The sequence below is a fragment of the Caretta caretta genome, chromosome 1 (genome assembly GCF_965140235.1).
Source record: "Caretta caretta isolate rCarCar2 chromosome 1, rCarCar1.hap1, whole genome shotgun sequence".
NCBI classification, from domain to species: Eukaryota; Metazoa; Chordata; order Testudines; family Cheloniidae; genus Caretta; species Caretta caretta.
The window spans coordinates 229224889-229241181 of record NC_134206.1 but is presented as its reverse complement, the minus strand read 5'-3'; the positions used below and the strand labels follow the sequence as shown (position 1 = coordinate 229241181).

Below are 16293 nucleotides of genomic sequence, written 5' to 3'. Positions count from 1 at the left end.
TATACAGACGTTATACAGATCTAAAACTAAGCATAATAAATCCTTAAATCTTCGGTCACCCTTCTGAGTACGTCTGCGCATTATATTCTCCAGCTTTACTTACTCACACAGTCCATGGTAGTAAATCCATGTGTCGCTTTTTCAATTCTTTAAAATGGATCAGTTTCTACCTTCTGCCTGTGAATTCCTGTTGATTTTGATCGTAGTTGTGCTTCCCAAAGAAATAATTTGCTTTTCCTTTCCTCTGTGTTTTGCAAATGAAGGCCTCATATACTCTTATAAACTCAATGGTTGGTAGTTAATCCACTGGATTTATACCAGTTGACACACAAACTGCCACACTAGCCATGCTTAACTGTGTTCTACGGGTCTGCCGTTCTTACTCTGGACAGTTTCTCCACGGTGCTAACTGGCTGTTCGCTCCACCCCCCTCTTGTCTCCTCCCTCACAGTCTCTTCTCTTCCCGTGACTCCACCCATCTTCCTCTTATTCCCACACGCTTTTCCTCCCTCCCTTCAGTGTCCTCTCTCCCTTCTCTCTCAGTTTAGTTAATTGTCTCCCAACAAAATCCCACCCAAAAGACTGAAAAACACCCAAACAAAATGAGAATAAGTATCTTGGCACTAACATGGGAGACACAAACCATGACCGTGTTCACTCTGCTTGTGTATCATGTCTAGAACCGGTCAGAAATTTTCTGACAATGTTTTTCCATCAGATATCTGCCTGGTCATCTCCTAGGCTCCTCCAGGCTACTGGCTCCTTAGCATCCTGGACTCCCAGCTTACATACTCCCAGCTGCAGGGCAGCCTGCCAGGCTCTCTGGGGCAGGGACTGTCTCTTTCTTACTTGGTGTTTGTACAGCCCCTAGCTTATGGGGACCCAGATCTCGGTTGCGGTCCCTAGGCCCTGTCATAATAGAAATAACAAAAAGTTCTCTGTAACTTCTGGGGAAGGTGCAATTAATGATTTAATCTAAAGTAGTGAAGTATGGATTTTGATAATGTTATTAAACTTTGAAAGATGTGACTCTTTCCTTGATGCTGAGTACAGATCTTTTCCACTTTCAGTATCATCCATATCTTCAGGAATTAAATCTCCATCATCCATCCTTCAAAAGATGATTGAGAATCTGACCTGAGTTTATCAGAGTAATCCCACTGAAGATGCCAGAATTACTTTTGGATTTCACAATGGTGTAACGCAGATCAGGATTTGGCCCAGTATGAATGCTCCCTCTTTTTCTTCAGAAATTTTAGCATGTTTGCCTCTGTATGACATTACAATATCTTGGTCCTCAAACTGAGAAACAGAGACCTTTGAAAGGAATTAAATAGATGCATCTTACACTCAAAGAAGCACAAAACTCTCCAGATAAATGAGACTGGGTTCATGAAAAGTAACAATTATGTTTTAAAGAAAGATGTTTGCATAGTTGCAGAGCAAATACTGTATTAAAGAGCAGATCAAAGCTACTGTTTTACTGATGATGATCAGCATTTTAGTCTCTAAAAAGAAAAGGAGTACTTGTGGCACCTTAGAGACTAACCAATTTATTTGAGCATGAGCTTTCGTGAGCTACAGCTCACTTCATCAGATGTTTACCGTGGAAACTGCAGCAGACTTTATATACACACAGAGAATATGAAACAATACCTCCTCCCACCCCACTGTCCTGCACCAGCACCTGCACCAGGTGCCACAAGTACTCCTTTTCTTTTTGCGAATACAGACTAACACGGCTGTTCCTCTGAAACCTGTCATTTTAGTCTCTCTCTCTAATGCATGGAGCACCAGCCTGTAATATTATTGCCCACTGGATAAAGCAGGCCAGTTTTTAGCATCAGGATCTATCTTTTGTTTTATTCTCATGCATTGATGTGATACACAGCATGGCATAACATGGTAGCTGGAAGAATTAAAAGATGCCAATCCAGGTACGTACTCTTAAGAACCAGAAACATATACCATACCTGGTTATTTTGGTGAATATTAAACCATGCTGAGAGGCACTGTGAACACAGCAGTTGCCTGATATTTCAGTAATAAAGCAAAGAGAGTTCAGAGACATCATCTGATCTAATGGGATTATGGAAGACCTCTCATCACGGTTTTTCTTATGTCTTAAACTAGCCTACTGCATGCTGTAGTACATGCCTGCAGCCATACCACTTCTGGGCTGTGATCTTGTCAGCTCTCAAAAGCTAAGCAGGGATAGGTTTCAGTAGGACTTAAATAGGAGTTGGACTCGTAGGTGAGATGTAAAACTGCTGTTGTGACCATTGTGGTCATTGGAGAGTGCTCTGAATTTTTTGCAAAAGAAAGCTTGTGAACCTGCAGTGTTACTAACCAAACCGCAATCTGGATTATTGCATCTTGCCTAACTAGATTCCCCCTCCATTTACAGTTAGATACCTGTGGGCTGATACTCCACTGGTGTAAACTGTAGCTATGACAATTTACACCCACAGAAGATCTGTCTCCCCTTCACTTTCTGTCTTAAACTGTTCTCCTTTGTTGCTTTGTGCTGTTACACAGCCGCTGCTCCCTGTCCCAGAGGTAGTTGCGTTTCAATGCTGCCTGAAGCCATTCCAGTATGTAGCAATCTCTGCAAAGCACTCTGAGATCTCACTGTTTGAAAATTGCTAAATATAAATATAAGACATTCTCACCACGTTGCCAACTTTCATGATTTTATCATGAGTGTTGTAATATTTGATGTTTTCTTGAACCCCAAGCTCCTGGAGTCAAGTCATTACATGAGAATCTCAGTTTTCAAACATATAAAATAGTAAGGTTCTAGCTCTCTTGAAAGTGTGGCCCAAATATACCCTAAAAGCTAAAAACCCAGAAGGGAAGAAAAAAACCCCCAAATATATCATTTGGCTTAAAAATCATGAAGGTTTTTTCATCTCTTGATATTGGGGACAAGGAGGGTCTGACTCAAGATTTTTCAGTGCTTGGGGTGGACAATACTGCTAACACAGTTTTTAGTCAACTCAGAATTAACAGCAGACATCAACATATCTATATAAACTGCACTATACACACTTCATTTAAAAGAAGAGAATGTTCTTCACACGTGGTATTTCCATTCTCCTTAAAGAAGTGACTTCATTGAGGTGCCTTTGCCTGCTCTCTCCCCTCGTCTCCTGTGTGTCCCCCTGGAAGGCTGTAGACATCAGGCTGCACAGGATATTTAATATTGTTCATTCTTTTTATTTCAGTCGTGCTTAGAGATCCAAACCACGATGGGTCCTGTTGTTCTAGGCATGATACAAATACACAGTGTGAGACAGACTCTGTTGTGAAGAGCTTGCAATCTAAACAGACAAGACAGATAAAGGGTGGGAGAAAGTTAGTCTTATTCCATTTTACAGATGAGGAACTGAGGCAACAAGAGATCCATTGATTGCCCAAGGTCACAAAGGAAGTCTGTAGCAGAGCCCGGGATTGAATCTGAGCCCTGGTTCTGTGCTTTAACTAGAAGACCATCTATCCTCCCTCTCCGTACCCTTTACTGGCACCAGCAGTGCAACTCCTTAGCAGGTTTTTGCAGTCTTGAGCTGGTGGTTTCAACATTTTGTTGGGCTCTCTCTCTTGAATATTCTAGGAGTTAGGTGTCTGGATTTTCATTTTCCCACGTATATTAGTAAGACAAGTGTAACTTATCTCTGGAAGTAAAGGACCCCAGACATGGCTCAATGTCCAGGATAAGAACATGCATAGTCAAATGGATACATTACCTGTTTCAGTGGATCAGCTGAGAGTACACTGACTGTAGATCTATACTGTGGTCACCTATCCAGACATTAAAATATACAATATGGACTTCCCCACATATAACTAAATATAAACCAAATCCCTCCAACCTTCAGCCCACTACAAAAGCCAGAGGAAATTGTTGGTCTTCATAGTTTTTCCAGAAGGTTAAACAATTTAAAACAGCCAGCTGTCCCCTAGAAGCCACAAGGATCAGCACAGAGATGGCTCAGCCACTTGCCTCCTCAGGTGCCAGAGTGAGACTGAGGATCTTGTGTTTAGGTGACCCTTATGAAATGAGTTGGGTCCTCTGCAGGCAGTTTTCAGTGGACAAATGTCACCTGACCAACTGTATGCAACAGAAGTTGGTCCAATAAAAGATATTACCTCACCCACCTGACCAACTGACAGTAATTGCAAGCCTTGCTGGCAGACTCAGAGAGGCCTGAAAGTACCATGGTGTCAGAAAGCAAGAGATGGAGGGTCTGGTCTAGTGGTTGGAGCAGTGGAAGCCTTGCCTAGTGGTCAGTGTGGTGGCAGCCAGAACAGAAACTGGAGACATACTCAGGAGCAGGAAAGCAAAAGTAGGGCTGGGAGCTAGGCTAGAGCAGGCTAAAACCTGTGGAGTCTGTCTCCACTGTCAGGCAGGGGAGAGTTCAAAGTTATGAAGTGATGCTGTGCAGACTGAGCTGCTGTTTCTCCTTTGAGGCTTGTGTATCTGTCCTGAGAGTCACCAGACCAGCTCTTAGCTTTTGGATTGGCTGCAGCCTAGCTCAAAAATGACTCCTCGCCGCATGTGGCTTAATCAGGCTCTAGTTCAGGGACAACTCATCCCCACACACATGGATACTGCAACACCCCCTCTCACATTGAGGAGGTTCCCTCCAACACATACAGGTATATTGGTGGTCCAGGGCACATGCTTATGCATGGTGCTGTGCCTGTTCTTTGGATAAATACAGGGCTCTGGAGCATTCAATCTGGCACTTTTTCACACACCAAAAATAAATAGTTTTATGAATTCATCGTATAGCCTGAAGTCCATCATACTTCTGGTATTGAGAGAGACTACATACAAATTGCACCACGGAAAATAGTGTATATATAGTCTGCTATTTAATCTCTAAAGGCACAATCCCCTCTCAGAGAATTCAGGAAGTTCTGTAACAATAGTTTGGGAGGGAAGGATCCTGCAGGTGGTAACAATGTATTTGTGCCAAGAGACAAAATAAAAGAAAGGTCATCACATCTCCAGAGGGAGCCAGATGCTCTTTGGCTATTCAAAAAGTATTGAAAAATGTCTGACGACTGAATACAGAGCTGAGGGCTAAGACTAATTGCTGCCTATGTAAACAGCTGGAGTTTTAACCTCATTCAAAGGTAACGGCACTTTGAGGTCTCCATGCTTGAAAAGTGGGGATGCAAATAAACTAAAGTAAAAATGAGGGCTGGAGATTAATGTCCTTCTAGTTCTTGCAAGTGAAAGAAGGAACTTTGTGACTGAACTGGCGGTGAAATTGAACTGTCAGATACTGTTGTGAAAGGGCTTGTGGGAGGAGAGAAGATCTCATAGTACTAGTGAACTGATATTTTTCAAGTGCTTTTTACAATAGCAGGCAGAATCCTTCTCCAATCCCAGGGGAGAGTAGCAGTGCTATGACAGAGTTGTAGGGCTGCTACTCTCCCCCAGGATTGGAGAATAATTGCTAATGGCTCAGATACCTCCTCAGTCAGCTCCTACTCAGGAGGTACTGAGGAGATATCTGAGCCATTAGCGATTATCTTCAAAAAGTCATGGAAGACGGCAGAGATTCCAGAGGACTGGAAAAGGGCAAATATAGTGTCCATCTATTAAAAGGGAAATAAGGACAACCTAAACAATCAATTTGCAAACATCTAGAAGATAATAAGGTGATAAGTAACAGGATGGATTTGTCAAGAACAAATTGTGTCAAACCAACCAAATAGTTTTCTATTGACAGGGTAGCAAGTCTTGTGGACAGGGGGAAGTTGTAGATGTGGTATATCTTGACTTTAGTAAGACTTTTGATACTGTCTTGCATGATCGTCTCATAAACAAACTACTATAAGGTGGGTGCATATGACTGGTTGGAAAACCGTTCCCAGAGAGTAGTTATCAGTGGTTCACCATCAAGCTGGAAGGGCATAATGAGTGGGGTCCTGCAGGGATCAGTTCTGGGTCCAGTTCTGTTCAATATCTTCATCAGTGATTTAGATAATGGCATAGTGAATACACTTTTAAAATGTGTGGACGATACCAAGCTTGGAGGGGTTGAAAGTGCTTTGGAGCAGTAGTTCTCAACCAGGGGTACACGTACTCTGGGGCTACTTAGAGGTCTTCCGGGGTTATATCAACTCATCTAGCTATTTGCCTAGTTTTACAACAGGCTACATAAAAAAGTACTAGCCAAGTCAGTACAAACTATAATTTCATACAGACAATGATTTGTTTATACTGCTCTGTATACTACACACTGAAATGTAAGTACAATATTTATATTCCAATTGATTTATTTTATAATTAGATGGTAAATATGATAAAGTCAGCAATTTTTCAGTAAGTGTGCTGTGACACTTTTGTATTTTTATGTCTGATTTTGTAAGGAAGTAGTTTTTAAGTGAGGTGAAACTTGGGGTTCAGAAGACAAATCAGATCCCTGAAAGAGGTAGAGTAGTCTGGAAAGGTTGAGAGTCACTGACCTAGACCATCCCTGACAGGTATTTGTCCAATCTGTTCTTTAAAACTTCCAGTGATGGAGACTCCACAACCTCCCTTGGTAACCTGTTCCAGTGCTTACCTAGCCTTGTAGTCAGAAAGTTTTCATAATACCTAACCTAATGTTTGTGTTGTTCCTCTCTCTCTCTCTCTCTCTCTCTCATTATAGCTTTTTGAGTGTTTTTCCTCTTATTTTCTGTCTGCTCAGATATCCACATAATTGGTTGAATAGTGTAAAAAAGAGATTTGCAAATGTACATGATGAGTTCATTCTGATGTTACTCATGAGGTCACATTATGAGTTTTCAGATTGCTGGTGGACTCTGTTGTAGTTAGTAAAATGACTCTGAATCCTGATAGCTTCACAGAATTTAGCCCGACTGGATATTTAACGAGAAATTCATCTCAGAAGTTTATTCTTTATGGGCCTTCTCTAAAACCCACTGAATAGGGATGCAGCCCTATTTGCTCTTGATTAGTCGTCATTTATTATTTTCCTTTTAAAAACTTTCAATCATCCAGTCAGGGAGCAGAGGTAATACCATGTGACTTCAGTTATTAATCACACAGTACAAATAGCAGAGTTGAAGTGAACCATTCACAGACATTTTTACAGGCTGAAATTTGTTCTCAGAAGCTATTTGTTGAATATTGACAGATAACAAATACATCTACAAAAATGGGGGATCATTTCATGAACAAGAAAGAGTATCCATTGTGTAATTTGGGAGTTCTCAAACTTCATTGCTCCATGACCCCCTTCTGACAACAAAAATTACTCCATGACCCCACAAGCGGGGACCGAAGCCTGAGCCTGCCCCAGCCCCGCCACCTGGCTCGGGGGGGGCGGGGGTTGAACGAAAGAGCTTCAGTCCCGGGTGTGGGGCCTGTAAACTGAGCACCATCACCAAGGCTGAAGCTTTTGGGCTTTGGCTTCAGCCCCAGGTGGTGGGGCTCGGGCTTCATCTTCAGCTCCCGGCCCCAGCAAGTTTAATACCAGCCCTGATGACCCCATTAAAACGGGGTCGCGACCCACTTTGGGATCCCGATGCACAGTTTGAAAACCACGGGTAATTTATTCAGAGTTAATAGTTCAATCTGCATATTTTTGTTTCCTTGTTTTCCTTTGAGAACACTTTTTGTTGATGTTTTTATGATTATTTCAGGGTTACACCAGAGACACACACTGTAATACTGGATTGATTTCTGAAATCTTTACTCAGGCAAAACTTGCATTGGCTTAAAAGTTTATGCTAGAAGACCTCGTTCCTGCCATGAGATCTGTGTAGGCACAACCCTATGCCCATGTGGAACCCCAATGAAGTCAGGGAGTGGGCCTCCACACAGATGTAGTTGTAAGGTCAAGAGCTAAGAGTGAAATTCACCTTTCTGCACAAAGCCTCTGCCACAGATGTAAATTTCAGCCTGACTGACTTGAATGGGAGTTTTGCCTCAACAGTAACAAGATTTGGGGGAAGGGGAAGTGCGTGGAAGACTAGAAACAACACTTTCTTACAAGTATTTTTGATGAAAATCATAAAAATCTTTGACTATGTATTTTAACAGGTTCTGTGTTTTACTTTTTTGTCTTAGACGTCACATTCCTGTTTGTATTGCTTTAGATGACAGGGACACCTTGTGGTACTGGCCACTCAAGCAGCATCTCCAAGGGTTTACTAAGCATTCAGTCAGTTGGTGCTTGTAGGTCACAATTTAAAAAAAAAAATACAGTGACAGTTTTAATCATGATCCACAGTGTCTATTCTTCAGCCTTGGTTTCTGAGAGACTATAGGTCTGATTCTCAAACTGCAGAATGTGAGCAGCTCCCATTGAAGCCAGTGGCTGTAGAGTCAGAACTCCCATGTAACAAATGCATCAGCTAGTTTGTCAAAACCTTAATGTATGAATTTTGGTGCAATATTTGCAGTATGTGAAGCTATCAGTGAGTGTTACAAATTTTGAGGGCATCAGACGTCTTTTACGAGATGCTCTGCAACCACGTAGGTTTGGGCCCTTGTTTAGAATCCGTAAACCTTTGCTCACCTAGGAGAGGGTCTATGGCAGTGTGTGGAGTACAGACATTGCACGCCTAACTGGCATGGGAATAAATGACAGTATGAATAGTGAGGTGCTGGTTAGATGGACAAAGTAGAGCGCTCTCCATTCCTGATTCCCAGGGTATGTATCTTACATGGCTCTCTACAAACCCAAGCCCTGTCTCCCTCATTTACACTGCTGTTTTTAGTAGCGTAGCATCCCGCTGCCTCCTTGCTGATGGAGCCTTTCCCCACCGCAGAGAAAGTCTCTGTCAGCAAGGAAGGCTCTGGCAGGGGGAGGCAGTGTGGAAAGGCTCCAGCCATGGAGAGCCTTTCACTGCCACGTGTAGCTACAGTCTCCAGTGAGTGTGAATGCAGCCTGCCCCTCACTGCAGCATATAGCTACGTGTAGCCTACACGCCACTGCAAATGTAGATTAGGTCTTAGAAAGCACAGACGGTGCCACTTGAGTATGTAACCAGAGTCCTGGACGGGTGGGGCTAGTCTGTGCAGCCGTAGTTTCACTGCTATTATTACTGAAGCTAGTTTGAATCAAAGCTAGCTCAGGTAGGTCTGCAAGTCCTGCAATCACACCTCCCGGTTGCAGTGTAGCTATACATACCCTAAGGCCTGGTCTACACTGGGGGGGAATCGATCTAAGTTATGCAACTTCAGCTACGTGAATAACTCGTCCCCCGTCGACTCCGCTTCTCACTCTGGTGGAGTACTGGAGTCCCAGAGTCGACGGGAGAGCGCTCTGTGGTCGATTTATCGCACTAGACTAGATGCGATAAATCGACCCCCGCTGGATCAATTGCTGCCCGTCGACAGCCCTTAGACTGTAGGCTCCTGGCAGCAGTCTTTTTGTTATGTGTTTGTACAAGTGCCCAGCACAAAGGGGCTCTGGTGTATGATTGAGCTCCCCACACACTACTGCAATACAAATAATAACCATAAAATAAACCAATGTAATACAGCATGTGTACTTTTGGCATATAATGTAATCAGAATACCTGCTAGCTCTCTGCTTTTGTGAGCAATTTGATCTTGAGACTTGGGAGACAATATTAATCTTCAGTTTTGCTCTTTCTTTCAGGGGGTTCACGAATCTAAGGGAGTGACTGAAGACTATTTGAAACTGGAATCCCTGATACAGAAGGTGGTTTCCCCTTACTTGGGCACATATGGTCTGTATTCCAGTGATGGACCCTTCACACACTCTTCTTGTATTTTGGGTAAGAATAACAGGGGCTTTTAAAATGTCATCAATTTGACATAGTGCAGATGGCTAGCCAAAAAGCTTTGTAAATACATCATGCTGACGCCCATAAAACAGGTGATTGTCGATGCCAAAAAAACGGACACGTCATTTTCTTTATGGTGTGTTGTGGGCACACAAAATTCCAGCTAAGCCTGACCAAGCCTCCTCCAGCTTTCAAAATTCTGAAATAAAATTTGTTATAAAAGAAGTTTTATGTTCTATGGCTTGTGTTATGCTGGGGGTCAGACTAAATGATCATAATGGGCCCTTCTGACCTTAAAATCTATAAATAAATTTACATCTCTCTGTATACCGCTTTCAGTTATAAGAGTTGAACTCAGGGTGCTTTATGGACAATGTGAGATAAAAGGAGAGAGGATGTGCAGACACAAGAAGTGCATGCAGATATCACTTTGCCTAAATGTAGCCAGTGGGGCATTGTGCCTTTTTCTCAGTACCCAGCAACCTTATACAACTGTTTAGGACAGAAGGTGACGGTGAAGGATTATCAAAAGCACTCAGTGTCTTCCATAGAAGATTCCAGCTGATGTCAGTTGAGCTGGAGTTAGGCCAATACTGAATGCTATTCCATTTGAGTAGTTTATACTGTTGAAACTATAGGGAAATACACAAGCACTGCAAGACAGAATAGAAAAGTAGTAATTGTACCTATAGTTGTAAAAACAAGTAATTTGCTATCCAGTTTGGATATACTTTAAATTGTGCATTTTCTGGGCAATTGATTTAATCCATTTTCTAGTATGAAATTGTCAATAGGGTAGTTCATGATTTGCACATGAAGCTGAACTGGAAATGGATTGTGTTGCAACAGGCATTTAAAGAAACAGATCGATTTTACGTGAGTCAGTCTAGGCTGGTTATCTTCAAAAAATGATGATTCAAAAGAACCATTTTGTATTCATCACTGCTATTAAAGGGACATGAAACAGTGTAATAATTGGGGCTGCTTATAACACCAAGCACCTAGGGTGCCAGTAGCATGCCCCGTGATCCTGACTTGGAGTCAAGCAGTGTAGGTGCTTCAGCAGTTAGGTCTCGTGGGCACTAGTCCTGGTGGGTCCCCAAAACCACTCAGACACATGGCTAAGGTCAAGGGTATTTTTCTAGGCCTGGAAGAGGGAAAGGTTGCAGATATCCTATGTACAGAGCCTAAAACAGTTCAAAGTGAGCAAGGATCGCATCTCTCCTTGGGGCCCCTTTGCACAGGCTACCTCCCCAGCCACTGCTGTTTCAGCTTCCCTGCAGCGCCTCACTAGCCATGCAGCTGCCACTTCCAGTCAGAAGTGGACCACTTCCTTATCTGACCTGGAGGAAGGGGATGTGCAATGGGGAGAGGGCTGAGCGGAGCTGTAGTCTCTTGCTGAGCGGATCCATCACAGTGGCCCAATCTGACATCTTTTGAACACCAGCTTTTACAAAATCCAGGAGCAATAGAACTATTCCCACAAAAAATTGATAAAATTCCCATGAAACAGTTTTTAAAATCAATAAATATTCCACTACTCTATTTGAAACCCAAACGTTGAAGCGCTAAGGCCTTATCTACACTGGGGATTTGCCAGTGCTGTTGCATTGTAGTGATACTCCTGGATGAGTCATCTGCAGGAACTGAACCCAGGTTCAATGGATTTAAAAGCATAAGTGTCTACTGCCTTTCAGCTAATAGACCTGGACCTGGTCTCTATACTAAATTAGAGCAGCCGTAAGCCTTAATTTATGCCTAGCTGCCAAAAGCCCCATGGGGACATTCTGGTAGGTGGGGAATCAATAGAGCATAGTTTCACTCTTTTCCGCAGCCATAGCCCCCGTACATTGAGATGGTGAAGTGACAGGAGCAGCAGGGCAATCCTTTGAGGACCAAATGCAGTAGCTGTATGATTGTTCCCGCTCAAAGAACAGTGGAACCTCTGGAAGGATGCTTAAAAATCATTTCAATCTTGTATGAATGTTTCATGAAAACGGCACAATTCCAAAAGGTTCTTAGGTAGTGTCAAGAATGCAAAATTGTTGCCACCTAGTGGTCATTGTAAGAAAATGGAGGTGTGGATTAACTGAATTCTAACAAAAAGAAAAGGAGTACTAGTGCATCCGATGAAGTGAGCTGTAGCTCACGAAAGCTCATGCTCAAATAAATTTGTTAGTCTCTAAGGTGCCACAAGTACTCCTTTTCTTTTTGCGAATACAGACTAACACAGCTGCTACTCTGAAACCTGAATTCTAACAATTAGCTGTAAAAATCTAGAATACTGTGAAACCGAGTTCAGATTTCTTAGCCCAGTCATGAGATAGGTTCTGATATTATTTTGGGTCACACAGCACCAGGGCAGTACATTTAATCTCAAATTAAGTTTTTAAACCAAGATTTTCCACAGTGTTTACTCATTTGGGGTGCCTTAAAGGGACTTGATTTTCAGAGGACAGGTGGCTGGTGCATAAATGCTCTGCATGGATTTTATATAATTAAATAGCTTAATTATAGTTAGCAGCACCATCTTCTCAGTGCACTTTTTTGCTCATCCTGGAGGAGCTGATTTGATGAAAGAACAAGCTCAATTAAACCAAAAGAGAGCTCAGCCGCAACAGACACAGGACAAAAAGCTGGGTCTCAGATCCTCACAGTAAACTTTGACTCCCGTCCTCTCTTCTCCCTACATGTGAGGAACTTCCAGTCACATCCATAGCCATGCACGTCTAAGAGCAGAATTTCACTTCTGGTTTGTCATTAAATAAAAGCACTGTCACAAACTCTTCCAAGTTTATCACAAGTCGCACAATAGCTGGCATTCTTCTTAAACCCCTAGTCCTTGGAATCATGTGAATATTAGAAAAGGAGGACTTGTGGCACCTTAGAGACTAACCAATTTATTTGAGCTGTAGCTCACGAAAGCTTATGCTCAAATAAATTGGTTAGTCTCTAAGGTGCCACAAGTCCTCCTTTTCTTTTTGCGAATACAGACTAACACGGCTGTTACTCTGAAACATGTGAATATTAGAGAATCTTATTTTTTTAAGTTAGTTTTTAGCCCTCATGGTTGTGGATAAAGCTTGAAGATACTATCCATAAAGGTTCAAAAACCAGAAGGTAAATAAAAAGAACGCAACATTGATTCTTTTAAAAAGCTTATGATTTTTATGTCAATCTCATGTTTTTAGGGCCCTGACTCATTATTTTTGAATGCTTGGGGTTGGTGGTGCTATAAAAAACATAGACTTCAGAGATTTTAATTGAGATTTGTGTCTGTTTACAGAGAAGCGGTTCTTCAGACGTTCCAAATCAGGTGACATCCTCGCCAAGAACCCCGTGGTGAGATCGAAAAGCTACAATAACCCACTGCTGACTCCCGTAGCTGAGTATGAAACAGAGGGTATTGCAGCCAATGGGACTGGCATCCGAAGGCACTCAGTTTCTGAAATGACCTCATGCATGGAGCTACAAGGGTACTCCAATCTCACAACCATCGTGGACAATGGTTCCAAAAGCTCTATGACAACCACGAAGAACTCACTCTCAGGAGAACAAGAAAGGCCCACTGCCAGTTCAGTGCAATGTTCCAGCAAACTCAATGCAATTGAGCAGCAGCAAGGACTCTTTCACACCATGGGTGATCAAAACAGGGCTTTTGAGCTGGCCAGGGACCCTGCCTTGATTCCAGTCCCTTCTTCCAGCCCCGAGAATATAGTGGACCAGATTTTGGAGTCAATTGACTCCGATTCTGAAGGAATTTTCATAGATTTCGGCCGAGGTTGTTCAAATTCATCAGCGTACAACGTGGATGTGAGCAGACAGAGCATCGTGTGACGGACAGGAGACAAAACCTTGGTTTTATTATTATATACAAGTAACTGGTATGTTCGGCTACACAGCAGGGAATAGATATACATACAAGGCCAAAACCTCAGCTGGTGTAAATCATCAGCGCAGTATTAAAAATCAGTGGAGCTACAGTGATTTACCCCAACTGGAGATATGGCCCCTAATATTTTTTTAAACCACCAACTATTTTCTTCTCATCAGTCTGCAGTAAGATTTCTTACGGTCTTTGTAAGATTATGGATTGTTTGTGTTCGTTTGTTTTCTGAATGGAAAAGAGTCTAATAGAAAGCTGTTAGTGCAGCTGGATATGTACATTTACTAGCATAGTCCATTGTATGGCTGCATTCACCTTTATTTGTAGTTGTCTTGAAAGATTCCTGTAAAAGTGGAGGTTGCTCTTTGAACAACACGATTTTGGCTGGAAAAAAAACCTTTAAAAAAAAAAAAAAAAAAAAAACCCCGAACAAACAAACAATGATGTGGTCATAAATGTAGCAGAATACAATGATTTATAGTGACTTTTTTTTTCTTTTCTTGGTATGTCTTGTATGGACTCCTCTAACCACTGTGAGTTAGGATTATTAAGAAAAAAAGGTAAAATAAACAACAGTGTGCTACATAATGTGATGCAGGGCCTGGCAGCCAATACAGTGTCTAGGTGAGAGAGAGATGTCCTAAAACTGGATTTTAGGACTGTGTTAATTTGCTTTTAATGAGACACTTCAAAGAATTTTGTGCATTGTAAACTCTTGGACCACTCTCCACTCTATGCTGAGGTCCCAGCGGAACACAAGTTACTTGTTTCCTGTGTAAATAAAGTTATGGGCTTTCAATGGAAATCTTTATTATTTATCTTAAAGGAATACTATGCAGCAGGTATTGTAATTAGGCACTGACATTTAAAGGATTGGCGTATGAATCAGCAGCGCTTCTGAGGATGCAGTACCTTCTCATACCAGTAGTCCCGTGGAGTTAATCTGTTGAGATGTGTGAAAATGATCTGCGGATCAAGCCCCCAGAACGGTGCAAAGGAATTTAGCCACTTGACATCCAATGACATTAATGTGCACTGGGCAGTTGCATCCCAGTGCCACCTAGGGTTTTGACCTAATGGTTTTAAAGTAAATGTGGAGACAACATTACAGTTATCACATTACAATTACCTGTCCTGGAGGAGTGAAGTCCTATAATTAACCACAGAACGTGGTCGATAGTCCAAGCAGCATTTGTGAAAGCTTCCCTAACTACTTCATCGTCATGCCTTAGTTCTGGTTCAGGAGACACCTGCATAGTTGCTTAGTCTCTTACTGCTATGGCTGATCTGTCAAGGCTGAGGTATATTTGTAGGGAGGTGCTCCGGACATTGCACTGCTGCCACCCACCCTGCTTGTTCTGCAGGTAAAAAGGACTTTTCACTCGCACTAAATTTATTTAAAAGGGGAAAAAAGCATTTTTTTCCTAGACAAAGCTTTCCTAGGGTGGGATGTCTCTTTAAGGTAGTCAGGTTTAGCCCTAACTGTGACCAGTGAGCTGCCTCCCAAGTGAGGGGCCTAAGCCCAGGTGGTAGCCTGCAAGTCACCTGGCCTTTACACGAAAGGCCAGCAAGCCACTGAGTTGAGAGTGAGACCTGCAGGGAGCAGGTAAGTTCTTGGAGGAAAGGCTGCCTCAGCAGATGGAACTTGGTTTGTTTGATTTATGTTGAACTGTTTTTGATATGGAGAAATAAAACTCAACCCTGAAGCGAGAAGAGATTGAAATCCTGCTTTTCTTGGGAGTGTCATTTGATGTACTGGCTGGGGAGTTAGCCCCACTGGTGAACAGCAGCAAAACTTGGTCTGTGGGTCTATTATTACTGTGGGTGATGCATGACAAGGAAAGAACCCAACTTACTGCCATTGTTATCAGGGCTGACAGTTAAAATAAGTATTTATTTTTACTTATAAGCTGCATATATTTGCTATGGGAAAACACTGACATACAATAAACATGGAACCCCGTGGTAGTGTTTTGGTAGAAACACTTCTCAGTAGAGAATCATGCTTTACATTTGTTCAGTGCTGGTCAAACTACACAGCTTTTTCCAAGCTTAAGGTCACTCAGGTGCTCAAATGCAGAACTGGGATATGACAATGACCAAGCTAGGTACATACGATAACTGGGCTCTGTATCTCTCTAAAGCTAGAGTTCCCCTGGAATTTCACTACCCCGGAAGCGGGACTTAAGGATGTCACTAGGATGATGTGTTTGAGTTCAGCAGGGCCAAGGTGGAGCAATGGTGCAGCTCTGCAAGATGAGTACCTTTTGCTGAATGATACAGAGAGTGGCATGGAGTTCAGACTTGCAAGTTCACGCCTGTCTCTGCCTCATGTGAAGATTAGCACTCTATGTGGGGAGGAGGGGGAATGTTGGCTTTTGGGATCAGAACTGAACCAGCCTGCACTTGGAGCCCCACAAGGTGAGCAAGAACCTATGTTCTAATGTACAGCCCCCCCAAATGCTTTGTAAATTGACTGACTCTTGAGATCATTGTAGCTTAAGTATGACCTTTTTTTCACTTCCTTCCCACTGAGAGACCCATTTCAGAGAGAAAGCAGGGAGTGCATCTAATATCTTATTGGAGGGGGAAGAAGGGAAATCAGAGACTTGTTAAAAAGAAAAGCT

At 42.4% G+C, this 16293-nt stretch overlaps 1 protein-coding gene across 5 annotated transcripts in view; it reads left to right on the top strand.

Annotated features, from left to right (window-relative positions):
* Nucleotides 1-14465, top strand: part of PRR5 (proline rich 5) — a 128852-nt gene extending 114387 nt beyond the window's left edge. For all 5 annotated transcript variants that reach the window (XM_075121324.1, XM_048825094.2, XM_048825109.2 and 2 more), the window contains 2 exons: nucleotides 9633-9771; nucleotides 13067-14465. In XM_075121324.1, the coding sequence (XP_074977425.1) occupies nucleotides 9633-9771; nucleotides 13067-13617 (690 nt within the window). In that variant the 3' untranslated portion in view covers nucleotides 13618-14465. The remainder of the gene's footprint in view (nucleotides 1-9632; nucleotides 9772-13066) is intronic.
* Nucleotides 14466-16293: the final 1828 nt, after the last annotated feature.